This window comes from Ammospiza nelsoni, chromosome 2, assembly GCF_027579445.1.
Source record: "Ammospiza nelsoni isolate bAmmNel1 chromosome 2, bAmmNel1.pri, whole genome shotgun sequence".
Lineage (NCBI taxonomy): Eukaryota > Metazoa > Chordata > Aves > Passeriformes > Passerellidae > Ammospiza > Ammospiza nelsoni.
The window spans coordinates 57,294,701-57,321,320 of NC_080634.1; the positions used below are offsets into that span (position 1 = coordinate 57,294,701).

General features: G+C 40.5%; 1 protein-coding gene across 2 annotated transcripts; it reads right to left on the bottom strand.

Annotated features, from left to right (window-relative positions):
• Nucleotides 1-26,620, bottom strand: ITM2B (integral membrane protein 2B). Of its 2 annotated transcripts, none has more exons than XM_059494034.1 (6): nucleotides 26,366-26,620; nucleotides 9,560-9,688; nucleotides 7,228-7,431; nucleotides 5,161-5,271; nucleotides 1,896-2,046; nucleotides 1-726 (listed from the first exon to the last, which is right to left on the bottom strand). In XM_059494034.1, exons 1-6 carry the CDS (start codon nucleotides 26,462-26,464, stop codon nucleotides 638-640), a joined length of 783 nt encoding a protein of 260 aa, XP_059350017.1. In that variant the 5' UTR covers nucleotides 26,465-26,620; the 3' UTR covers nucleotides 1-637. The 2 variants fall into 2 exon arrangements, with proteins under 2 accessions (XP_059350017.1, XP_059350016.1); XM_059494033.1 differs by having other exon boundaries at nucleotides 7,228-7,434.

A 26,620-nucleotide genomic window follows, 5' to 3' on the forward strand; every position in this document is an offset into this window, starting at 1 on the left:
TTTTAGACAAACAGGTTTATAAGGTTTATTGTCCATTGCACATACATGGATTATATACAAGTTAGTAACATAAGTTACTTCTTAATTTTCTAGAAGATTGTTACAGCAAATGCCATTTTAAAACATCTACTCAGAAATCAATCTCAAAAAGGTAAATATGACAATATTTTAAGAACAAAACAAATTGCACTTGGTTAGGAGAGTCAAATACAGGTTTGTCTATATGCTGTAACAAACTATATAGCAGGTAATATTACAGTTAGAAGTAGCTCTTGCAGTCCATTTGTACATTAATAATTTTTTTCAATTTTACTTATTTAAAAACTGGTGAATATTTCAAAGATTTCTTCTTCTTCTTCCTAGTATTTGAGATTCACATGAAATGCACTAGCGACTAAGTCTTTATACAATTCCTATTCAAATATAAGAAGAACACCACACCTGAAAATAAGGAGAAAACTGAAACGTACTGATTTTACATGTATCATGAGATGAGAAGTATGGAACGTATGTTCAGCAAGAAAGCCCTGTCCACTACTTACAAAAAAAAAGATTTTAAAAAATAATCACTGCACACAATACAAAGGGTGGGGTCATACTGTACTTTTTAAACCTCCTGTAACAGTACTATTCCTCATTACTGTTCACAGATGAGTGTTTCCATAGCAAACTTGTTCTCAAAGTGTCGAATCTTTCGGCAGTTGATGGCTTCACGCTTCTGAATTCCTGTTGTATTGGGAAAGAACAACAGAGTGTCAAGAGATGAAGGGCTGAGGTACATGAGAGGCAGAAGTTTTATGTTTGCTATGATAAGATGCCACAAGAAATCAGAACTACCCCTCTCCAACCCTCCCCTCCAACAAAACACACAGAGGCACACATTCAGATGTAGAAAATCAATTAGCAGGAATGATCCTGAAAGTGTGGTGAACCAAATCCCAGTACTGGTTTAGTGAAAACCAACCTGCCAAAACCCCCCACTGGCTAGTTTTTAACTCAGATCAGTTCCCAATCTCCCTTTCTGTACATCTGTAAAAATGCTTGTGGGGACATTTATTACTACAGGATAAACATACTAAATTTTTAATTGGATTTTGCTATTAAAACCTTTTCATTTTCAAACATCAATCTAAATTGCTTTTATAAATTGTATTTCTTCTCTTTGTTTTCCCAAGCAGTCAGGTCTCACAATATGACAGAAGCAATTAAACTGCTTTGGTGTGCACTTGCACACCATGTGCAGATTACACAACAAGAAATCAAACAACCTAAAAGCAAAAAAACCAAACCACCAAAAAGCAAATCCAAGTACCATCTGAATGCAAATTTTAAGGCAGTATTTAACAGCTCTTCAAGACTTTTCCAAATAATGTTTTTCAGCCATTTTTCCATTAAAAAAGTACCAAGCACTATAATTTTCCTGCGAAGACAAGCTCTTATTGACATTTCACTGACACAAATAGGAAGACACGTAACAATGTATAGATGGCTTTAATGACAAAAAGAAGCTGCAATTCTGCATGTGGACTACAAAGCTAAAGCTTCTCCTGTATGAAAGATTTTTCTTTGTTTTGAGGTAGGGTGTGTGGTTTAGGGCTCAAGACTGAAGAATAGCATCAATGAAAGCCTGAGCTCCAGAAAACACACCCATGCACACACCCACACACACACACACAGACACATTTTGGCACTCCTAGGTCACTGGGGCCTTGAGCACTTTTGCACCATGGCATGACTTATTTGCACACCTACACAAGAAAATATCAGACACACTCAGGCCCACAGAGCTGGTCAGTGCAATAAGCAAGCCTTGCTTTCATTAGAGCCTTCTCTGAACACACTCAGGCATCACTGAAGCCTTTGTTAACGCAGCAGACCATGGGAGGAGGGTTTACCTTTCATGGCTTCCTTGCGCTGTAGCTTGTAGGTTTCCTTGCCACGGCAGAGGCGGTAAATAAAGAATCCCAGCTGATCCACGTTTTCAATGCGATCAGTAACAATCATCTGCTCATGAATCAAATAGGACTGAGGCAAGTATGTTCCAGCCTGTTGAACAAAATGGTAACAGCTCTGTCAAAAACCATCTCTTTGTGGTCCGAGTACACAAGAAATGCTTTCCAGTGTTTTTCTTCAACGTATCTTTGAATTATTTAAAAATATGTATTATCCATTTACTTTCATTCTAAATGTGTAAACTTCACTACAGTACAGAAACATGTAACAATTACATGCAAAAAGGTCACAGAACTTCCATTGATGCTAACATCCACTGCAGGTCCTGCTACAGTAACATCAGCCTTCAGCAGGTTTTTTTTTTCTAGCTGTACCCACTGTCACAGGCCAGTTCTGAAATTATCATCCAAAGTTTTCACTTAATTAGTAACAGCCCACTAGACCTAAATGGGAACAACTCCCAAGCAGGAGCTGGCAGAACCCTGATCCACATGGAGATACTCCTGCTGATGAAGCAGGCCAGCTGCAGTACAGTCCAGCTGCAGTCCATAGGGTTAGAAAGCCTTGGACTTATTCACAGTATGGGTCACTGTTCTCAAACCAAAGCCAACATGAGACCCTCTATCCCTGTAAGTCATTATGGTGATTTGTAAGTTATGTGAGTTATTATGGTGAAGCCAAAGTGGGACATCAGGTGTTCCAAGACAATACAGTGAAAAAGGGGAGAGCCACAATGACATACAAAGGCTTTCCAAGCCCTCTCTAGACCCTCCAGTATTACTCTGCCACAGAGGAAATGATGGAGGAATCTGGCTCTGTGCACACCTCACTGTACATGGCTGAAGATGCAGACTTAGCTGCCAGCCAGTTTTCTAACACTGCTATTAAATAATCATCCATTTTTAAAAATACTAAGAAATCTTGTTAAGAGTGGTTCTAATTTATAGCAGTGTAAAGAGGGTGTCCTTGCTTTTAAAAATAAAATGATCAGCTATTGTGAAAACAAATTCAGATTCTGTTGTGAAAGATCTCTGTATTTTTAGTGACAATAAACAACTTCAAATTTCCGCTGTGAAACAAGATCATCTTTTCAGCTCCAGTGACATGTTGAGAAGCTGATTAAATGCTATTATTCCCAGTAAAGAAAGGACTGCATAAAATTCACTTTAAATTTTGCATGAATGAATAAACTATGAATATTTTCTTCACTATATATTGTGAGGAAAACAACGGCAAGTTTTTTTCCTCTAAGTAACAGCTTAGCAAACATCACTCTCCCAAATTATCCCGCTCATTATTTTGTAATTAAATCTCTGCAAATCACTGCATCTTAACTCCTGGTCTCTCGACTCTCAGGAAGGAGTGCTGAGAGAGTGCCAGAGCACAGCACCCAGCACTGGCAGGGTGGGCAGCAGTGCTGAGGCCTTGGGGACCAGCCTGCAAGGGCACTCTGGGCTCATGCCCTCCAAACCACAGGACCTCCCAGCCACCCCAGACCCAGACTTCTCAGCTCTCCCTGGGTGGGACAGGAGGAGAGGAAACTCAGTGCTCCTAGGAATCTCCTCTGCCCAGTTGCTGCAGGGGCAATTACCCAGCACTGGGATCCAGCATAGCCACAAATATCATCATTTTTGAGACATCCTGTGCACTGTGTACAGTTAAAATTAGCCAGTTGTCTCAGCAGCAGGAACAAGGTGGATGAGCAAATATATCTGGGTTTCAGTTTTGTTTCCCCAAGAAACAAAGGAGGCCCTTCATGTCTGCACACTGAAGCAAACTGTATCAATATGCAGAAATGTGGAACTTTAGGCTAAAATTATGGTGTTTCTTAAACACCAGAACAGCCCAGAACTCCACCATGTACATAAAATGCCCTCTGCATGTATTCAGAGCTCATTTTAAAGAAACTAACACACTCATTTCATACATTTTTTTGCTGGTGTAACCAGTGTGACTGCAGGTCAGTATTTGCTCACTTTATGTATCTGCAGCATAGTTTTCCAAATTCCAGTTACAAACATTTAGCCTGATTTTCTGTGACATCAAATGCCCACAGCATTCGTTAATACAATGAGAATTAAGCAGATGTCTCATAAAATTAGGGCATCCACTGTTGGGGACAATGATCAAAATTGTTTGCTTTTGCACGGATTTTCAGTTAAATGTGTGATGCCTGGTTATCCTCTTACTTGTAAACCAAGCATATTTGATTCTGTACTAATGACAAAGTAGGAAATTAACAGATTTTAATAGTGGAATTTGTGTGATCTAAAAATGGAAAGAAAACAGCACAGACAAAGTTAAAAAAATGGGGTCACTGAGTTTTACAGACACCACATCATCCTTATGTACAGGAAATGAAAATGTGGTTAAATAGCCAGTCTCAAAATAGGAAGCAAAAAAGCATCAAAGGACTTACTTGTGGTAAATTTTCACATGAAATTTATTTATACATACAAACCACTCAGAAATGGCTAAAATGCTTCCTGGAGTCCTAATTCCAAAGCCTTTTTTGAAAGATGCAAACCCAAATATGATGTAACTGTTCTAAAGTTACAAAAGCCCAGTAGAATATTAAAACATTCTCCGCAAATCTTAGCGACATTTCATCACCTCTCTTCCCCACTGGGCTGTTTTGCTGTTCTGTGAAGAAACCAGAAGGCCAGAACCCAAGGCAAATACTACCTAAATCAGCAATGGAAAGCACACATTATGTGCAGTGCACAGCAGATCCAACACATCTCGTGTGCAGCACCCTCAAGCCCTGGATCGAAGTGGGGGCCAACCCCAGGCTTTAAACAATGCCCCTGTAAAAAGCATTTCCCAGGCTTATCTACTCCATGCCTTTCAGCTAACCAGTCTTAGTCCAGTGCACACATGCTTTACAGAAACCTCAGTCACAATGGATTACAAATTAAAAAACACAGACTACTATCAAAGAGTCCAGCTACATCACTTTTACATGGTTTTGTCAGCCAAATTTGTAGCACTAAAGAAAATCAGATTTTTTTGCCTTCCTCTGAATTAATGATTCCTTCATGATTGTAGATCATTGTCTAAGTAGGTTACAGACTTTTTTCTCTTTGCAAAGACCTCTAGTGATCATGTGCCTTTTGTGAATGTCAGAGTTCTGCAGAAGGGAAAAAAACCAAAAAAACTTATACTTGTTCCTGTCTTAAGAACAAATTACTTATGATTTAATCATACCTTGATATTGATGAGCAGCTCCAGGAAATTTTTTGGTGGCATAACAACTGAAGTGTTCAGAGGAATCACATAGCACTTATCCAGGCTAAGGTCAAGATAGGCAGTGAGTCTCTATTGAGAAAACATTTATTTTAATCAAAAAACCAAGAAGATCAGAAAACTGTCAAACAGATGTTGCTGAACTGCTATTGCCTTGTACTGTTCTTCAAATTATTCTTTTGTTCACTGTAAAGTCTGTCCAACAAACTCCAATCTAAGGGCAAGTAAAAGTACAACCAAAGGGCAGCCTTGATGAGAGTTTATATTTTCAACAGGGATCTGGGCAAGGCAGCAGGTGATGAGGAGCTCAAATGCACCATGAAAGGAAACTACAAAGGTGTACCTGAGCTGTTATGGAAACAAGAACAGTGTTCATTTATGCTTAGTGCCTTCATTGTGGAACAACAGGACAAAAACCTGGCTCTAATCTTCATGCTTTTATATTTTGTTATAGTCTAAAGAGGAAACGCTGCTGTAAGAACAAAACACAGAAAGAAAAAAAATTGCTACAGATAATGCAACAAAAGTAGTTTTAGGTTCAAAAATATGACTGATTTGCAAGGTTAATGATTATTCATAGTTGAATTATTATCTTTATACAGTACCTGAACTGCAGTATTTGCCACTATTTGATAAAAAGCTCAGGGAATTACCCTGATGAATCCTGCAGCTCTGTTCACTGAGCTGTGTTTTACTGCACCTGTTCTTGCTAAAGAAGATGTTATCTCTAGCTGCTGAAAGCTCTGAGGCTGTGTATGTATATAAAATACTGAGCACCAGGAGGCCAGCAGTCAAAATAATGCCAGGACAGCAATCATCAGTGCAGCTAATCTCATTACATGGAGCAAGTGCTATATCTATGGCAAATGACCCTTGCACTGACCTTTAGAGCAAAGCCTTGAACTTATTACTTCCAAAAGTAAATTTTTAATATTATATTGTTCTTCCTTGCTTCTTAGATGCTGCTTTCTTTTTTCATTTTCTAGTTTTCCCTCTTTAGAGTCTTTATTCTAACTCTTAACAGAAGGTCCCTAAATATATTCTGAAATACTATTTGAATTACATAGCTTGAGCAAGCAATGTTTTCCTCCAAATCTGGCTATGAATATTTGAGAGATAGCACTTTAAACTCCAAAGTTTGCATAAAAAAATAGGACACTTCCCTATTCTTTTTCATCTTAGCTTAAAAAAAGCTGTTCAGTGAAGTCTTCAAATGTTCACAGAGATTTAGCTTCCTGAAAACCAGCTGTACAACATTTCATTGCCATCAGACCGCTCCAACCATGCTGATACAGAAGAGGAAGGCTTCTAATTGTTCTGCAGCTGCTCTTAACACTGAGAGCTGTAGCCCTGTCAACTGCCTTAACAGAAATTTATTGCCATGATTCCTATCAATCAAGGTTATTTCTCCAAAAAAGGAAGATAGCTTTGAAACCTTAGTTCAGTGTCTCTAGGAATCATAGTAGCCGGTGGTGCACAAAGAAATTAAACTTTGGCTTCCCGTGGCATCTGGAAAATGAGCTGTTTTCCATGGTCCTTCTGCTGCTGCTTTGGGGGTTTGAGCCATGCTAGGAGAGCACCTCCAGGAGAACACACCCAGTGACATCAGATGCAATCAGCCCCTCCAAGTAATGTCAAAGCTACCTCAGCCCTTTCCAAATTTCCCTTGGCACCACAGCAGCTGGTCAAATTCTGGCTCAGTGGACTGAGCAGAGCAAGAACAATATTCTTTTCCATTTCTCATACTAAGGAGAGCAAACAGATCCAAGGTTTTTCCCTTTCTAGAAACAGAAGTGTGTTTGTAAAAGGTGGCTTACACACCAGCTGATGATGACTCTATCGTGCTGTACTTTATGCCCAGTTAATAACTGCTTGCAGCCTGCTGCTGATCAAAACATTTCTGCTGCCTCCTCCACCCCTCTGCTTCCCCCCACCAAAATAAATGAGTACATTTATCAGGATGACTGAGGGGGAACATTTTTCAAGCTTTAAATGCTTTCAATCAACTTCTTCAGACATATTTCTTACCCGATGGAAGTCATGGACGATATCAGCAGGATCGCTATCAGCAAATTCAGGGACTGGCACACTGATAAACTCAACATCTTCCTCCTCCAGGATCTGAATATTTTGCTCAATTGTGTGGTAGCGAGCAGTCTGAGCCTCTGCCCCAGGCTCAGGTAAACTTAAGCCATCTTCAATGTACTTTATTCCACAGAAATACACGCCACCCTGCTAAAAACAGTAAACAACCCAACAACAAAAATATCAGTAACGTAGAAGTTTAAAAGTAATATTCTCTGAAGAAAAACTTGTCAGACTAAATTAATTTTTTTGCCTTTAATTTGATTCATACACCAAAGCAGCAGCCAGTTGCTATCAACAACAGGACCATGGCTAAAACCTCAATTACACTCAACACAGAGGGAGTTCTTTGTTTAAATTCAAGGATCCCATAAAGAAGATTCTTAAAATCCAGTCTTCCATGTATTTTTAGAAAGACCATGAAGTTCCTATATCTATATGCATGTGTATTATTATTATTGTTGTTGTTGTTGTTTTTGTTGTTGATGTTGTTGTTATCTCACTGTAAAATTATTACATTTTAAGTCAAATCTAAACAGTTAAATTATTAAAAGTCAAAATTACAAATAAAAGCATTAAAACTGGTCATCCAAATCACCTTCAAAAAGCAAGTCTAAATTTGGTCTTGCTTGCAGCAGTGTGTTGGACTAGATGACATCAAGACTTCCCCTCCAAACTCAATTATTCTGTGAAGTTGCTTAGTTTTACTAGACTTCAAGAGTCTGGACAGTCAATTTCTAAAATACCTTTTGAACAGTTTTAAGAGGTAAAAAAGTAAAAAGAGAAATTGGAATAACTAATTTGTGTCCTTCTGCCACAGAACAGGTGGCAGGCTACCTAAGTTACGTGTAAAATACAGTTCTGAGTCAGAGGAAGCCATGTACCAAATTTACACACCAAATAGTTTTAGAAATATGGAACTCTGCATATGCACATGCCATCAATTTAAAATTTTTCATTGAAAATGTGTCTTCAGCGCAATGTCAGCTCAGTTCCTGAATGTTTCCTTTAACGCAGATCTGACTCCTAACCAGCAGCACAGGTTCAATTCAATGGCACTTTCAGTTTCACCTCACTGGCAGGTGAAAGGTGGAGCGTCCAGTGCTAAGCACGGGTGAAATGTGCATTAGAAATGCAGCCGGCCTTCAGCTCCTCAGCTCGTTAATACACCCACCCCGATTAGCTGTGCTGTTTAAGCATCATCGTTTGCAACACTTACTTATCCCCTGTAAATTTGGTTAATGTGATAGCCAAATAGACTCCAAACTGCAAGTTCAGCTAGAATTTCTGAAGTTTAATGACTTGGCTTTCCACATTAGCAGCTACTAAAATGGGGGGAAAGCAACAGTCCTGCTATCAGGGATAAGAACGTGATTTTTTACCTTATAATTAGGTGCTCTAACCAGTGGGCTAGAGAGAGTCATGTTTTGCTTACCCTCTCCCTTTCTGGCTCTGTGATCTTGCAAACCCAGCAGTTTCTGAAGCAGGCAGGGCGTGCTCCCACCATTTGGGCAAAAGCCTAGCACATCCAGCACTGCCCAGTGACAACTCCCCCCAAGGGAGACAGTATTTAACTCAGATCTCCCATGTTTCAGGTAAATGCTCCATTTCCCTGGCACTGCTGCCTTCACAGAGCTCCTCTTGCAGCAGTGCTATTTGTTAAAAGACTGAAAATACATTTTGTTAGAGGTCTAATCTTGTCAGTGTGGATTAGACTTGACAGGGCATGTTTAAACCACAGTGACTGTGCTTTTCCCAAGTCCCCTGCAGGGCCCATATTTCTTATCCACGTGGAGGCTAGGGAAGGAGAGAGTCGCCACGGTGCTCTCACAAGCAGCTCCTTTCCTGCACATTAGCAGTGCCTCATGTGTTAGGAAACCTGGGATCAAACAAGGAGGCTTTCAAGGGGTTAATCCACCTCCAGTATTTGGCACTGCAAAAGAGAAAAGAGAGTAGATAAAAATCTGGGACACCACTGGGGCTCCTAAACCCAAGTCCTATTTAGATACAATCTTTTCTCTGCAAAGTGAGGTTTTCAAAACTGTTGCTCTCTTCTATTTGCCAGCTTCACTTCTGCCCTCCTCTGCTGATAGGTAACTTTAGAGAAGGTAAAACTCTAGCCTTTAGAAAATATGAAATTTTGGAAAGAAAAAATAGTTTACTTCCTTTGGTTTAGTCTGTTCCTCCTCTTCTAAATGTTAACATAGAAAGAACAGTCTGTTGCTCCTCTTCCCACAGCGAAAAACAGCCCTCTCATAATGAGTATGTGACTTACCTGGAATGCAAAATATTTGTACAGATAGGCACCACCCAGGAACACACCAGCCAGCATAAAGGCCAGTCCAAAGCACATGCACCAGCACCAGGCCCTTCTCTGTCCAACAGGCACAGCATCCTCAGGGTCCTGCAAGGCACCAGAGAGGGACCTTCAACACACTGTTCCCAGGCAGGTAAAAGAGTACATACTTCAGGCTCAGCAAATACAATCATTGCACCCACCAGAAAAGCCTGTATGCACATTAGCACAAGTGTTTAGAAACTTAGCTTATTTGGTAAAATTTAAAACAAGTCTGTTTAAGTTGAGCTTTAGTAAAACTTGTACTTTTAATGCCATTATCACTGACTAGATCAGGAGACTTAAGAGAAAAATGTAACAAAATCTCCTGAAATACCAAATAATAAACAGTGAGCCACTTCCCAGGTTGCAGACAGAAAAATATTCATTCTCAGGCAACCTCAATGCAACAACAGCAGAGCAAGGAAGTCAACTCAGAAAGGTCAGATTCTGTTTTACCTTAGTATGTGCAATGTAAGTGAACCCAAAGAACCAACAAAATATCAAAGGTAGTAAGAGCAGCAAAATATATCCTTTCCTATGTTGTTCCATCAGAACAAAACAACCCTTACCACAACTTGGCTGGCAGAATAGCCACGGTGGGAATGAAAAAAATATAAAGATGCTTTGTAAGTTGTTGTTAAGGAAGCTTTCTGCTCTATCTGCTGTTCGTGTAATAGTGAAGGAATGACAGGATGTTTCCCCTTTAGGGCACTAGTTTGCATAACCATGCAGTCCCCACAGGCATCCTAAGCAATAAACTGCTGCTTGCAAAATCTTTCCTCTATCAGCCACATTACAATGCTCTCTTCTCCCCTGTTTGCGTAACTCATATACAAAGTAAAAAAAGAAAATAATAACAACAATAACTATAACGATAACAATAATATTAATATATTGATAAAATAAAAAAATCCAACTTTGAGCTACCCTGTTCTAAGCCAGGATAATCCTGGGAAAACATCTGAATTCAAATAAACACAAAGAAACTCATTACCCCTTTGCAACCACAAAACAATAATGTAGAAGGACGACGGTGCAAAATCATTATGACTGAATGAACAAAAAACCACCCAGAAAACTGAGGAAGAGTAAGACAGAACTGCTTGAGAAGGCTTTGACAGGCAAAGTTGTTAGTCAGTGCTCTGCCTGATGTGCTGGGTCTTTTTGCTGCATTTGCTAATTAAGATGATACCCCACTTGAACAAAGGTTCAGGTACAGTACCCAGCTGCCTTGGCCCAGTTAGGAAGGAATTCCCCTTATCTGGCTGAAGCAAGTCTGACACCAAATGGAAAGGGGATCCTCCCTGTAAATGTGGGAGAAAGTGGCACTTCCTGGAAATGACTCAGCTGTTCCAGAGAAGGGTAAGTAGCATTTTGGAGGGACTTAATTCTTTTCATTGCTTACAGAGGGAAATTCCTTGGTTAACAAAGTAGGTACCTAATTCATATGCAGCTAAAATTAAGTGATACGAAACCCACCTTTACAGTACACTGCAATTACCTTTCATACAGAAGTGGCAATGCAGCTTCTCCCAGGCAAAAGCTGCCAAAATCTGATTCAGTAATATTTAGAGTCAAACTGAAGATATTTCACACATTTTGTTTTACTTTACCTTGTTAAATACCACAGTAAATCAGATTGTGAAATCTCCATCTTTGGAGGTTTTCAATACTCAACTAGAGAAAGCCATGGCTAATCTTGCTTTGGCAACCATCCTGTTTCTAAAGGGAGGCTGCAGCAGATGACTTCCAGAGGCCCCTTCAAACCAACACTTCTGGGATGCATCACAAGGCAAAGTGAAATCAGCAAAATAATATTTGCTGTGGACTGAAAATACACAATGTAAAGACAAGAAACAACTTTTTAACACTTTTAGAATACCAATTATTTAAGGAATTCAGTGTAAAAAATTACAGGATTACTGGATGGCTGATTTTTAACCTGGCTCTTTGCAAAGACTGAGAATAGGATATAATACCCATACTAATCTAATTAACTCTCAGGTCACGTTGAGTCACTGTGGATTCTTCTATAAATCATCTCAATTATAAATCTAAACCAGGTAAACCAAGGATTTTTATTTTTATGTTGCCCTGTATCATTAGGTAACTATTTCCCTAGATATTTCAAAGCATATAGGACACCTGATTGAAACTTTTTGTAACAGCAGTACTCAAACCATTCCAAGTTAATGCCAGAAAAAGGGATAGCAAACTGCCTTTGGAATACAATATCAAAATATTTCTTACTGAAGAATATAAACAGTATCTTTAGTCTTTCCTAGACCTGCTTTCATCCCCCACACCTTTTTAACTTCAACCAGAATTATCCATTAATGGAATAACCGCCTCTTCCATTTTTTTTTCCATTATTTCGTAAGTCCAGAAAGACAAAGAAAACATGCACCTGGGAAATGGTGAGGAAGGCACACAGAGTATGAACACCTACCTGGAAATAGGAGTTAATGTCAGATCAATTTTCCCCAAGCAGCCAAAATAATCAGAAAAAAAGAAAGTAACTTTTACTCTTTAACCATGCTAGGAGGAACCTGAAAGACAAGTTTATCAGTATTCTACCTTAAATAATTTTCCTTTGATACATGAGATGTAAGCAATGGGTTTAATACAACTCTTTTATCCTTTACCACAAGCTAAAGGCTATCATTATTATTTCTGAAGGTGTCCCTTGTGGTGGCATGTTAAGCTATTTTGTATTTGTAGTTGCCTATCATTGATTTGTCCTCAGCCTGCCAAAAACAGCCCACTAAATTCACAGCAAGAGTTCAAGCCCAGTTTAGGCTCCTGCTTAGGAGAATGAATGAAAGCACAGCACTTCAGCACAGGTAGAACCTGAAACTGACAACACTGAAAATATTTTATGCTACTGAAAGAGGACAAAGAATTGACTTCCTAGCCTGAAAATTCAGTACATTATTAAGCAGTTTAAAACCAGCTTAAATTAAAATATTATAAATAATTTACTGAAGCCAAATTACATAGGTAGCTGACCCATGGCTAAGCTCCCTGAGCTTTTGCACTGCTGCCATAACAGCTTTGTTTGGGCTGTATTGACCCAAAAGAATAATTTGTCCCTTGCTATAAAAATCTGACCCTCTGCACTGCAAAAGAAGGAAGTGCAATGGATAATCACTCTCCTTCCAGGTGACTCATGTTCTGCAAAAAAACCCATTAAGTGAAAGCAGATCCCCACTAAGAGGGACAGTGCTGAATTAGCGCTTCTCCCCACATGGTTACAACTGCACTTTGTTCCCCGGCAGCAGCGCTGACTTCTGAAGCCAGAGCACAACATGAGACTGCAGCCTCAATGACTAATTTTTCTCTAGGCCAGCTTTCCACTGCCAGAGGTAGCTCACAAAATAAAGCATCATGTACTTGAGGTGAAGACTGACCTCTAAAAATATGCCTCTCTACTTCTGTGAGCAGTAATAAATAATTACTGTCCTGGTCCCCTTCTTTCCTCTCTTCTGCTTCATCCCTGCCCCATGTACTTTCAGCTCCCTTGTGAATCCTCAGCCTTAAGGTGATGCCACAAAATTCATCTCTGATGCAAAATGCCTTAAGAGGAACTGGATGCAGGCCCAAAACTGGCTTGTTTCCCTTGATGAGCTGATTGTTCTAATTGGAAAACATTTGATTAGCCTGTTTCCCATGGATAAGACATGAAACAGAAGCATCTCTCTGCCACTTGTACACTAAATCCTACAGTGTTGAAATTAAATGGTTCAGGATTTCCCAACCTGAAAAGCTCTAAGCTCTGCAGTAACAATTTCCTTTCAGATAGAAAAGAAGTATTAAATTCTCTGTTATTTGAGACTAGCAATACTCAAATCTAGAGTCTTCTCACAAACAAGTGACAAGTTGAGTGCAGTTTTCAGAACAGGTCCCTTTATTGGTGACCACAGCAGTGAATGGAAAACTGCTCTCTGCCTTCTTACTAAAACCATGAAACACTTCTCAGATGGGAATGCTACCACAAACTATTTATCAGAACACTCTCAACTACAGAGAGATGTGCACAAGAACATCTTTATGACAATTAGCATTAACTGTTCTGCTAGTTAATTAAAAAAAGAAAATACTAGTAAATTAAAAAAAGAAAAAGTTAATAACCCCATAAACCTGCAAACACTAGCAGTTATTAATGGCTAGTGGCCGTATTTTCTCTTGCTCTTTTCAGTTCAATTTTAATGCTACTTTTTTTTTTCTTTAATATATGCTGTATTTTAGAATGGCCAAATGCAAGTTTGGGGTAATATCACAAATGTATTCTAAGACGCTCCAATGCTGAGCCACAAATGTGTATAATTAGACTTGATAATTACTTAGATTTTCCCCTTGTGGCTTTTTGTACATAGTGGAATATAATTGCTTTAACATTATAAAAGTAAAGCATTCTATAAACTTACAAGGCATATGTCTAGCTCATATTAAAATGAGTGAGAAGATTATTAGACCTTGTTTTTTTGCAGAAATTAAGGACACATCTATCTAAACCAGATATGATGAACAACATGCTGTGAGAAGTCCACAATACTGTATGACTGATGGACAGCTATGCAAAAGATAATGTCCCAAATTTAAAAATAGATTAAGATAGCAATAAAAATAATTATGGGAGGGGAAAATGTCTTTTGGAATGAACAGTCTTTGATCCACAGAGAAACCAGATGCAGAGCATTACTGAGTATTACAAACACTACTAAAAATGTCTGCAGCATAATACACAAAATGTCCATAATTATGCATGTGAGAATAACATCTATTACATATACACAAACACATATATAAAAGCTTACAGTTAATGTGGGTAAAACTGGCTGGAAGTTATTCAGAACAGTTTTTCCTCCGAGGTCCTCTGTGTGCCACTTAGCTCACATGGATGGACAGAACACTGTGGGACAGACTGAGTTTCCTGAAGGCAAATATTGACCAACTGCAGCTGTAATTAGTGGAGTGGGAAGAAGGGAAGTTAATGACACTCCCTAGAAGTGTTTTTAATGAGAGAAGCTAAAAAGTCTTTAAATAAAATACTGACCAATGGCTGTACAAACTAAATTCTGTTGGTCGGGCTCGCCTGCTCTGACTTGTAAATACAACGTCTGTAGAAAATCCTCACAAAAGAAAGTTAATTTAAAATGAACTTAATTTAGAAAGAACTCTGCATTCCTTCGATGGTATTCCTGCCTGAAGACTGCTCCAAGCCTGGTATTGTATTTATTACTTGTTGCAGATGGGAAATTAAGGCAGGCTTTTGCAAGACTCCTCACTTGGCAGATGCTGCGAATCTGGAAGGCGATCATACTGATCTGCCTCTAAAACAGCAATTCTATGCTTACTAACAAAATTAAATTTAAATTTTAAGTACAATCATCTTTCAACTTGCTAGTTGGGAAAAAACATTCTAAATACAATAGATGCTTGAGAGATTTCTCCCTTGTCCAGCAAACAAGCTGTGGCTGTTTATATGCAGTTGGTATCTGAACATGGCAACCCCTCAGTGCCAGCAGTGCCAGTTCTTCTGTCATGACAGACAGGGATTTGTCCATCTGACCAAAGGCTCTCTGCCTAAAGAACAACATGAAAACATGACATTAGTTGTGCTGCTGTTCACTGTAGTCACATAGCCTGAATAACCAAGGGGATAAATCAATTAGAGTTATCCATTAGGCTGTTGGTACTATTAACCTCTTCTTCTATTTCTCCTATCTGTATATGGTCTTTGAAATAGTATTGTAAATACAAAATCTTTTAGACAGCACTAGGAAATCCAGAAGTAAGAAGAAATTAAATTCCAGGAGCTTTACAAGTTCAAAGTCCAAGGTTGTTTTAATTGGTTGAAAGTTATCTTTGATGAAATAATGGGGGAGTTTTATTAAAACATTCAGTGTCAGTCAAATGACTCATTTCATTGTTCAAACATTGTAACTATAACAGAATAAAAACATCAGTATAAACAGCCAGCTCAAGATCATCTTAAAAGGCAAATGAGAGCTGGTGGGCAGGAAGGTAGCTGCAGCTGCATGTATTGGGAGAGACAGAGGTGAAGAGAGAACAAAAGCTGGGAAACAGGCAAGAGTAGGGGAGCAAGAAATAAAACTCAGAAATATGTTAGAACATGAAGAGTTCAAATTTTCTGCAAGAAGTAAAGGAAAATTACAACTGTAAAGTCAAGGTTAAGGACAGAAATCAGCAGTTCATTCATAGCTATGTGAGAGACCACAAAAGCAGCATGTACTGAAGAGTAATCCAGCAACTCCCAACCAACATGAGTAATCCTGATTTACCTAAACACTGCCTTCATTTCTGAGATAAGAGACTGCAAACCCTGATGGCAGTCAACAATTAAAGAGGATGGGTAAGGAAGGAAAAAGCCTGTAACTATTCAAATTGCTGTTTTGGTTAAATTTTGGAGAAGTATTAAGATAAGTAGTTGTTAGCTTTGGTCTTACATGAACTAGAAAGTGACAGGGTACTTAAATGGCCTGGAAGTTGTATTTTTAGACCAGGTAAAGACTTCTTTTCAGGTGATTCACCTGCACTTTCGGCTATATCCTCATCCCAGGCTGTCTACAGCACGTGTATAACTAACCACACACTGTATCTGATGTTTTCTTCAAACTGTGTTCCCCAGATTGTTCCTCTTCTCTGTCCAATTTCAAGCTCTACCAGCTTCCTTCTCTGAGCACTTATCCCATGTCTATGTTCCCTGCATCTTTCCCCACCCAAAGCAGAGCTCTCTGGTATCTGCCACACACAGAGTAACTGGGCACACCTTATCTCCATTTCCTCCCTTCACCGTTGCACCAAGATAAACCACTCATCACCACGCTCTGGTGAAGAGCAGCTGGGCTATGGCCACAGGACTTTGGTCTGCCACATCAACCAGCACAGCACTCCTGTGCCTCTTGGCCTGTGCTTTCACTGCAGTCAGGGCAAGGACTGCCCTCCTGGGTCACCTTCTGTACAGCTATCAGCACCACAGGACCTTAACATCATCTTGTACTCCTACTGAAACACTTCTTTTACTGCATGACCCCAAACACTGGCACAGCTTTCCCAGGGAGATTGTGAAGTCTTCCATCCTTGGAGATACTCGGAAGCTGGCAGGAGGTGGTACCAAGCAACCAGCTGCTAGAGCAGGGGAGTTGGCCCAGATGACCTCCAATGCCAGCCATTCTGTGATACACATCTACAGTTTTTAAGTAACACTAATACTATAGAGGATGAGGATTAACAAACTCTAACCACTTGCTTCATTTAAGGAAAAAAAAAATAAATCAGACTTCCAGGAGTGCTGGGTCTGTGCTAGACAAGTAATAAAGCTCCACACATCCTTTACTTCGCTTTGGAGTTTTATGATTCTTTTGCCTTCTCCCCACTCTCTGCCATAAAAACTTCAACAAAACCTACAACATTTGGAAAATGTCTTGCCTCTAAATGTCTCAGTGTGAAAATCAGGTTTATTAAGAAAATATATTAATGTTGCTGAATTTTTCTACGTATTTTCATAAACTGGAATGACAGAAATTTGTTCTGCATTCCACACTTAAGTTTTCTCACATATTTAAAGGAAAGAGAAGTGTTCTGGTGCAAGTTTGCAAGTGATAGACCAAAACATGCAGGTGGAAAGCTTGCACAGGTATCTGGCAAGAGGGATTAATTTTTTAAACAAAAACCCTCAAGCCGAAGAAGTCATATGGGACATTCTTCAGAATGGATTTGCTTTCAGAAAACAAAATCACCACACCCTTTATAGTTACAGAATACTGAACATGGCCTTTCATTAAACTGTCCAATTTTGAAAAATGCCTCATTTTCAAACATTACCAAAATAAACCCTTTACCTATCTGCACTTTTTGACCTACAACTGACTTACATTCCACCATACCCACAAAAACTACACTAAATCAATCTATAACTTTAATGAAGTATTTCTTTCATCTTTATCCTGAATGAGATCAGTGTTTGAAAACAGGAACTTAGAATGTTCCTATTCCACTTTAAATGGATCAATACTAAATTATCTCTTTGACCTTGATTGTTCCAGTCCCTGTTTCTCCCTTACCCTGCTCAATTCTTATATCTGAAATTTCTTTTTTTCTATGACTGCCTGATTCTCAGCCATCAGTATGATGGAACGCTATGTGAATTTAACCTAGATTTCTCTCAAGGCTATTTTCCCAAGTGGCGTTGGCTCTTTCACCCAAGAGATCTCATTAGCATGCACATATGCACCACTGAGCCTCGGAATTTAATAACTCTATTCCCAGTTCAGCCACAGATGGTATGTCATCTCAAGCAAGTTACAAAGGCTGTGTCTCAGTTTCTCTCAAAAGCAGAATCCAGCATCACAAAACGCTCTTGTGAGGTCTGCAGTCCTGCTTCAAAGGAGGGTAGACTCTGAAGCCTGTCTAGGTTGCTCAGGGCTCTTGACCAGTCAAGGTTTGAAAACCGCTAAGACTGACACTTCAAAGCTTCTCCAGGTAATTTCCTCAGCAGCATTCAGTTCTCCTCAAGACTGAAAAATATTTTGCTTTTATCAGTCAGAAGCTCTCTTTTTTAACTTTATGACCACTGTATTTTCAGTCACCTCCCCAGGCACTGGGAGGCTGCTGTTAAGTCCTCCTTGCAGCAGTTTCATCTCTGGGTTGAACAAGCCCCACTCCCTTGGCCGCTCCTCACAGGGCGTAACCTCCAGCCTCTGACTATTGTGGTGGCCCTGCTGGACTCACACCAGTTTGTTGCTGTCTTTTTTGGGATCAGAGAGCTCTCAGCCTTCTGTGATGCCAGCGACTAGCATGCAGCTGAATGTCCACCAGGAGCCGTGGGTCTTTTTCAAGCAGAGCAGCTTCCCAGCCAGGTGGTGCCCAGTATATCCTGATGGTTGGGACGAGTCTGTTCCAGGTACAGGACTTGGCATTTGCTATTTCTGAAACTCATGAGATTTTGTTCAGCCCATTACTGTAGTCTGTTGAGGCTCTTGTGAATGGCAGCCCTGTCCTCAAACACATACACTCTGCTAATACATGTATTAGTGAATTAGAATGCATAGTACCTGAACAGCAAGCACAGTTCTCTGAGTGGAAACCATTCTATATGCAAATACAAAATAGCATTTAATTGTGGCAGTTATGAGTATCAGCACAGGAGAGCTGACCTTGGAAGGGTACGTTTAATTATGCTCTCTTTCTAGACAAAACTGTTGTAACAAACTGAAGAGCTTCAGTGCAATTACACTATTCTAAGTCTGAAGTGGAGCACACACTCCAGCGCCCAGCACCTGGCAGCACCACACCCTGCAGGATCCCAGACCTGGCCAGCGTTCAAACACCTCACCAAGAGCTTCCCAAAACTGCTCACTGCACTGTGCAGCAGCCTCCGAGTCGTGTCTGGCCTCACAACCTTGCAAAGGCTGCTGCATTTTCAAATGTGTGAGTTCAAGGCTTTTCTATTTCTGTGTAGGCTTTATCCTTTAAAATAAATAAATAAATAAATAAACAGGCCTTAGTGATTCAGCAACTATGTGAGATCCACCCCAGAGATCACTGACCCCTCCCAGTTATGATCTCTCCAGCCTCCTCTTTTTCCACAGTCATTCCACCATCTCATTGTACCCACAAAAGAGCAGAAAGCTGCCATCAAAGCAGGAGTTTGCTGAACACTGGAGTAAAGACAACCACAAATTAACCAAGGACTTGCATTCAAGGAACTCTACTCTTAAAATGCCTGTGGGTTTTATTTTTATGTGTTTATATATATATGAAATTATATGTATTGCATACTTAATAATATATCTTTAACTTTAAAAATTTTAGAAAAATATTTGTGTAGACACACACACTGACACTACATGGAAAGGCCAAACAAGATACCAAATTATTTTTTTTGCAGGATCTCTATACTAACTGTTGGGCAAATATGACTTTGGCATTTTGTCATGATGAATTTTGTACAGCTGTTGCACAGAGGACCCTTGCTTGCAGATGACACATGGATCACACAGGAAGGACCTAGTCCTTTTCTGTAAGTCCCTTGTGGTCCAAACCCTACCTAGATCACATGATGTCTGCCACCAAAACCATTTCTGACTTCATTGCAGAGCTCAATCTTATTAATTATCTCATTCCTTTGGTTTACCACATCTGTAAAATTAGGACAGATACCCGAATTTTATAAATTAGCATGCTTTTCATCTGTAGATTCAAAGTAATTTCCACTGAGGATAAAAAGCAGTACATAAATAGTAAGAAAATGAATGTTGTATTATTCATACAGATCAGGAGACTAAAAGCAGATAATGCTAACCTTTGTCAATCACAGCACAAGGGGAGAAAGGGGAGAAAAAATAGGGAAAAGAAAAAGGAATCTGTGCAATAAGCAACAAAACATATAATCACTTATTACAGCTGCAGTTACATTTTTAAAATGTCATAATGTTTTTAGAAGTACAGAATAAAGAATATTTAAAATTACTAGGACTCTAAAAGGCAGTGTTTGTGTTTGAAGGTATTTCCTGAGGGTCACAGAGAGGGCTATTTTCTTTTTATGAAGAGCTATCTGATGCCTGTAGCTACCGGCTACTGGCTAGAAAATACATATAAAGCTGACAAATATTCCAAAACCACAACTGCAGAACAGTTACCTGAAAACATTACTGGAGGCAAGTATGCTTACCATTCTTACATACCCCCCACCCCAAAGACTATTAGCATCAATATTTACTAAAATGCTGATAAGAAAAAGAAAAAATCAGGGGAAAAACCTAGATAAATAACAAAGAAAATAGATTTGAAAATAGAAATTAGTCTATAAAACCACATCTGTTAGGTTACATTTGCAGCTGCAAACACTTCATTAAAATACTTAACAGAAGAAAAACATAGATACACATTACATTTTAAAATTAAACTTTCCTTGAAATACATGTTCACATGTTGGATTAAATATTCATTATAATGGAATGAGTCAAAACCATTTCCCTTGAAAATACTGCTGATTTCAAGAAAATTTTCTTTCAAATGATTTTCACAGGGAAGCTCAGCTTCTCATTTTGATCCACATCTTCAGAAATTAACTAATTTAACTTGACCTTTCCCATTGAACAGAACCTTCATTTCAACAGCCTCTGTTTAATTGGTATTCTTCATACTGCTACACAATGTTAATATCTAAACTAGTTTCTTGAGGCTTATCAAAAAGAGTATTGCAGCACAGAAAGACAGGAGTGAACATAAGAGAAGTACTTCTGACATTTACTGTAAAGATACATTACAGGGCAGGATAGTTTTTCTAGATACTGCACTAAATAAAGCATCATCTAATTACAGACTCTTCCATACGATGATATTAAGGGGAAAACAACTTCTCCGAATACATTTTCAGGGCAAGGGGTTTCAGCCAAGTGAAAGTTTGGGAAACTGAAGAGAAACTATTTAGAACGGCAGAAAGCATTCCCATTGTCTCTGTAGTCATCCCTGCACTGAGTTCACACGAGCTGTATGGTGCAGCCATCAGCTCTCTTGCTCGGTCAGCCAAAAACGTGAATGATACAAACAACTGACAAAGCAGTTATCACAAAGGTCTGGCAGAATACATCCTGTTTGAAACATTAAATATAATTCTTCTGGGAAATGGTTCTATTTCTCAACCAAAGCCCTGTGCTTGTTATTCAGGTCGGGAGGTTATGAGAGACAGAAAAGGAAGTGAGATACAGAGAACTGACAGAGCTCCTCTGTCCCACAGGTTCGTGCCCATTGCTGGGGGTTGACACCACCTCCTCCAGACCACATTTTGGATTTTGTAATTCCAAATCCCTAAACTCACTTAAAAATAGCAAGAGGTTGTCAAAAGAGCGCCACAAACTTTTAGAGATCTTGGTTTTCTAGTACTGTCTCAATTGCTGGCAAGCCTTTAAGGAACAGCTTTAGGAGCCAAAAGTCTCAAGACCACAGTTACCTTATGTTCAGGAAGCTGCTCTACTTAACCAGTAGCACAAATTCATAATGTAAAAAAAATGCAGGGAAAGGTATCAGCCACAAGGCTTCTTTTCTTAGGAGAAGTCCCTCATTAACAACACAAATTTTGTTCAATAAAACTCCATTTACCCTAATTTATCTTTTTGGGTACCCATTAAGTCAAATAAAATAACAGAACAAGCCCTGGGTACTCTTTGTGTCTGAAACTGAAGGGTTTTCATCTATAGTTTGGTGGATTTTCATTAAAATTTTAGCAACATCTGGGAGAAGAGGAAGAGAATTTGCTCTATTAGGATTTTTTACTTCTGGGCCTCTTTTAAATAATCATGTCTTAATCTCCACATGCTCTGACAGATAGCAGAAGCTGGTTGGTTTAATGACCTAGTTGCATCACAGAAAATAGAGGAAAATACAAAGACTGCTCTTTCCCCAATGGCATCTGGTGTAAGGCCTATAGAAATTTGGCTGGAGAAAGCCTATAATGGGAATATGGAAACTCCTGAAAGAAAAAAAAGAAATGAAAACCAAACAAGACAATCCTAAACGACCCAGCTACAGGGATGTTCCATAAAGAGGGAAAACCTGCTTTCCTAACAGCAAAATAATAACAAAACAGCTATTATGACTATTTTTTAGTGGATACAGTAACTTTTGCATATATATATATATTTAACACCAATTACACAAAATCTGATGGTTTTTCTGCACAGTAAAATCACGTTCACTAGTTGTTGCTCATCAGTACTTCTTAGGTGGATCCCTTCATTCTGTGTTTAAAAACTGTCTATTTTAGTATGCTTTAGCTAAAGTTAAGTGAATGATTAAGCTAAAGTGAAAAAAAGAAGGTTAATTTTAAAGGTCACAGTAATAACATTCTTATAAGGAAAAAATGCAGAAAGCTGCTGCTTTTAAAATTCTTAACATTTACACTTTCACATTGAACTCTCTGCATATGCAGTTACCCAATGGTCAGCCACAATACATGTGTGAATCCACAGCTTCTGTGCACAGAGCTGGATGTGGTAAATAGGCACCATGTTGAGCACCCCAAAAAGAGAAAAATAGTTTGAAAAGGTTGCCACTGAACCTGGCAGAAGGGAGCAACAGCCCAAGTCACTGAGGGCACAAAGATTTTTGGGAAGGCCTAATCTACTGAAAGGCCTTTATAAAATGTCTGAAGACTTCAGCTGTGCTCAGAACCATCTTTGGCTCTCCAGAGATCTATTGTAGGGAGAAACGTTAAAAGACCGCACATTGTTTGTTTGTTGGAAACTGGGTCATAAAACACCCTATTATAGAGACAATGAGCAAAATGGAAAATGAAATGTGGCCTAAGACCCTTCACTGGGAGTATGCTGTATTTTGGCTGAGAATTATGGCATAGAAGTACCACCCCAACAACAAAAACAGAGTTGTAATGGCTGCCTACAGTAATTATGGAGACACTTTCACTACATGCCATAATCCTGAGCAGTGATTTATGCAGAGACAGGATTAGCACTCTAGATTTTTCAAGTCCTTTTTAAGTAACAACATACTCCAAAGCATAAGACCACTGCCTTCTGCAAAATCCTTTTTTGAAGACATTGTTTCTGTGACACATCCCCTACTCTTCTTGCCTCTTCCTGTCTTACCTTCCCTGATTAATTTCCAATTAGTATCTGCATCAGAAGTTATTGGGCAATTTCTGGGAAAATCAGAGTATTTCTATGCTGTGTCATCAGCATATTTTAGCTGCAAATGCTCTTTGCTAAGTCCTTGGAAGATTATGTATTTGAGAGTAATCCTGCAATGGCAGAGCAGCAGTCTTCAAGGCACTGTGCTGGGAAAAGCTGCAGAATGAGACTGTCAAAGAATTAGCCCAAAAGCTCATCCTGTGAATTTTTATTTTCTTGACATTTCAAAGCATTTGGCTTTATTCATTAATCTCAACTAGTTTACTAGTATCTCTGGCTCAAGTATTTTTAAGTTCTTGGTAATAAAATTGTGATAGTGCAATTCTGTTGAGTCTCTTCTTAGGGTTTTCTCTTTACTTCAGTCCAGAATGCCTTCCGGGACTTTGTTCATAAAAGAAAGCTTCATAAAATGTTGCAATATTTTTCATGTTTACACTTGTGATCCAGATCTAATTATTTTCCTAGAGAAACAATGTAGGAGAAGGGAAAACAAACTTTCCATATATGCTGTTTTGGAAATGTGACCTTTTTCAGTCTACCAGAATTCTTTCTTTCAATATACATTCCCACACTGCCTCCAAACCTCATTTGAAGCGAAGGGTTTTCCAGCAGCGACGTGATGTGAATAATGCATTTGTCAGATGTGGTTTATTTTCTCCCCTTTCCTCCAAAGAGCTGCATAGGCAGCTGAAGTTGTGGATGGGTGGGGGAAGATCTGTTTCTAATGCACTTGTATTTGAGAAGGCGAAGTTCAAAGAGTGGATCTTGCACTTACCTCAAACGTATCAAGTTTTACAAGGGCCCTCAGTTCCTTTCCACCCGCCCCCCCCCCCCCCCCCCCCGCCCAAAGATCTGAGAATAAGCTCCCAGACTTGAAGAATCACAATACCTCCAGAGCTACATGGCAGTGCTTGTTTCACTACTGTTAATCCTGCATGGATTGCACGGCCTGTTCTACAAAAACTACAGACAACGCTACTGTACCAGATCTGCTTTTATTGATGCTTTAAAACACAAAAGCCCAAAAAAAAGCTTACTCGAGAATTTTGCACACTGTTAGGTGCAGGTCTGCAGATCTGCAGACAAAAGATAGAAATGTGTCAAGGAGAATGTCAAAGACTCATCCCTCAAGAGCGCTCGTTTGTTTTTGGAATTTTCATCTGTACTGAGCATCCCCTCCCAGCAAGCTATTTTGAGAGTGTTTCAAGCTTTGTTCAGGCATGTTCATCCCCTGACAGCAGTGCAAGAACTTTTAAGTAGCTACTGTGAGACCAGACTGCCTTTTGACCTGGTTAATAAGTGTTTACAAGTCTCATTTCTAGGCAAGGAAACCAAAGTTAAGGCAGATCCTGTATGTCATCCTCAGCTGCTAGAATTTGCAGCTCCACATTAAGGAAATCATAGCCAAATGACATGCTTCTGTCAGTATCTGGACAGGGTCGGAAGGATTTGTTCCCCAGTGTACAATTAGCCAGATGTATTTTGTTTGTTTAGTAGCAGAAAAACAAGCCCAATTTGGTAGGCTATCTGGAAACAAACATCATCCAGGGCAGGTCTGGATTCCGAGGTAATAAGAAAAACCCATTTTCTGGAACATGTAGCTTGAGCTTGTGTCTTGCTTATGTGCTTGGTGTCACACTGACCACCAAATCTGGGGTTAGGAAGGCATTCTACAGCTTCATGTGGGCTCAGGGAAGCCACTACTTCCTAGAGAATAGCACTCCTCTGGGAATACCAGCACCCAATGGGTTTCATATAATTGCAGGCAATCTGAGCAACAAAACTGTCTCATCTGTTGTGGCACACTGCTCTAGAGACTTAAACACTGGTCAGTTTTATCTGAAAGCGCAGTATGCTCAGCGGAAATGTGACATTTAACCACTTGCTGTATCAGGGAGATGTCACCAGAAGCACTTTTCTGGTTCTCCTCAGCTGTGAAATGACAGCGGATTCTGCAGGTGAGGAACCTGGCCCCATCAAAATCACGGCAAAACCTGCACCAGGGCAGGACTTCACAAATTGAACAGATACTGTCTTCCTATGCAGAAATTCACCACAAAGATTTAGGAAATTAATAAACACTATCACTTTTGAAGAGCCAATCTGGTAACTCAGAGGCCCGATGAACCAGAGACTGTGAAAGCAAATGAAAACAGCAAGACACTGTTGTTTATGTGTTGGCCATTTTTCAAGTTTTCGTTCCCTTCTGAAAGAGCTTAGAGCAAATTACACTACTCCGAATTAAAAACTGGTTTTGATTACGGGAGCATAGAAATTGCAACCAAAAACCTTTATATTCTATGCAAAAAACTTAAAAAGCCGCTGCTGTTTTTTCTCCGTTGCTGTTCGCAGAGGGGAGGCGACAGCAGCGCCCGGAGTTTGGGTGCTGTTTTGGGGCGGGGGCAGGCAGCTCTTTGTTCCTTTATTTAAGTTCCGAGGCGAAGTTCTCCGCACCACACAACCACCAGGCTCTGCGAACACGCTGCTGCGGCAAAGCGCGGCCGAACCCCCAACTTCACCCTCCGAGCTCTCCCTTGCCCCGCAGCATCCGGGGTCCGGGAGCTCGCCAGTAGCCGGCCGGAGGGAACGGCAGCGGAGGGAACGGCGGGCACGACCCGCCCTCTCCCCACACAGCAGCTCCCACCGCCGGCCCGACACAGCCAGGGCGCTGCGGGAGCGCAGCCGGCCCCGAAAGCCGGGGTGGCCGCGGTGCACGCGCTGCAGCGGCTAACAAAAAAACCCTCCAAAACAAAACCCCAACAAAAACCCCCAACCAAACAAACAGAAAAACGGAACCAGCACAGAGATCCCCGGAGTCGGCAGAAGCGGAGCCAAGGAGCTCGCCCTGTCAGCCATTTTAGAAGCGTGAGCCGATGGGGCGGCGGGGCGCACCGCTGCGCAGCCTTCCCCCGGTCCGCCCGGGGGCCATCGCCGCGGGCAAGGGCCGTACAAAGCTCGGCAGCGTCCCCGCCGCGCTCCCCTCCCCGGGCTCCGCGCGGAGCGGAGCGGAGCAGAGCGGAGCGCCCTGCACCGCCGGGCCCCGGAGGGTCGGTCCCCCCGCCGCCCTCACCTTGGCGTCCGGCGGCAGGATCAGCACCTGGCTGTTCTCCTCCTCCTTCTTCGCCGCCTCCTTCTGCGCCAACGCGGAGTTGAACGACACCTTCACCATGGTCGGTCCTCAGCAGCCCGCACGCAGCAGAACGAGGACGAGAAGCAGCCCGCAACGGCGGAGCTTCGCGGGCTGTCCCCTACCTTGCCACCCCCTGCTGCTGCCTCGCCGCGGCTGCCGCCCCCGTCCCCTTGTCAGGCGGCTGAGGAGGAGGAG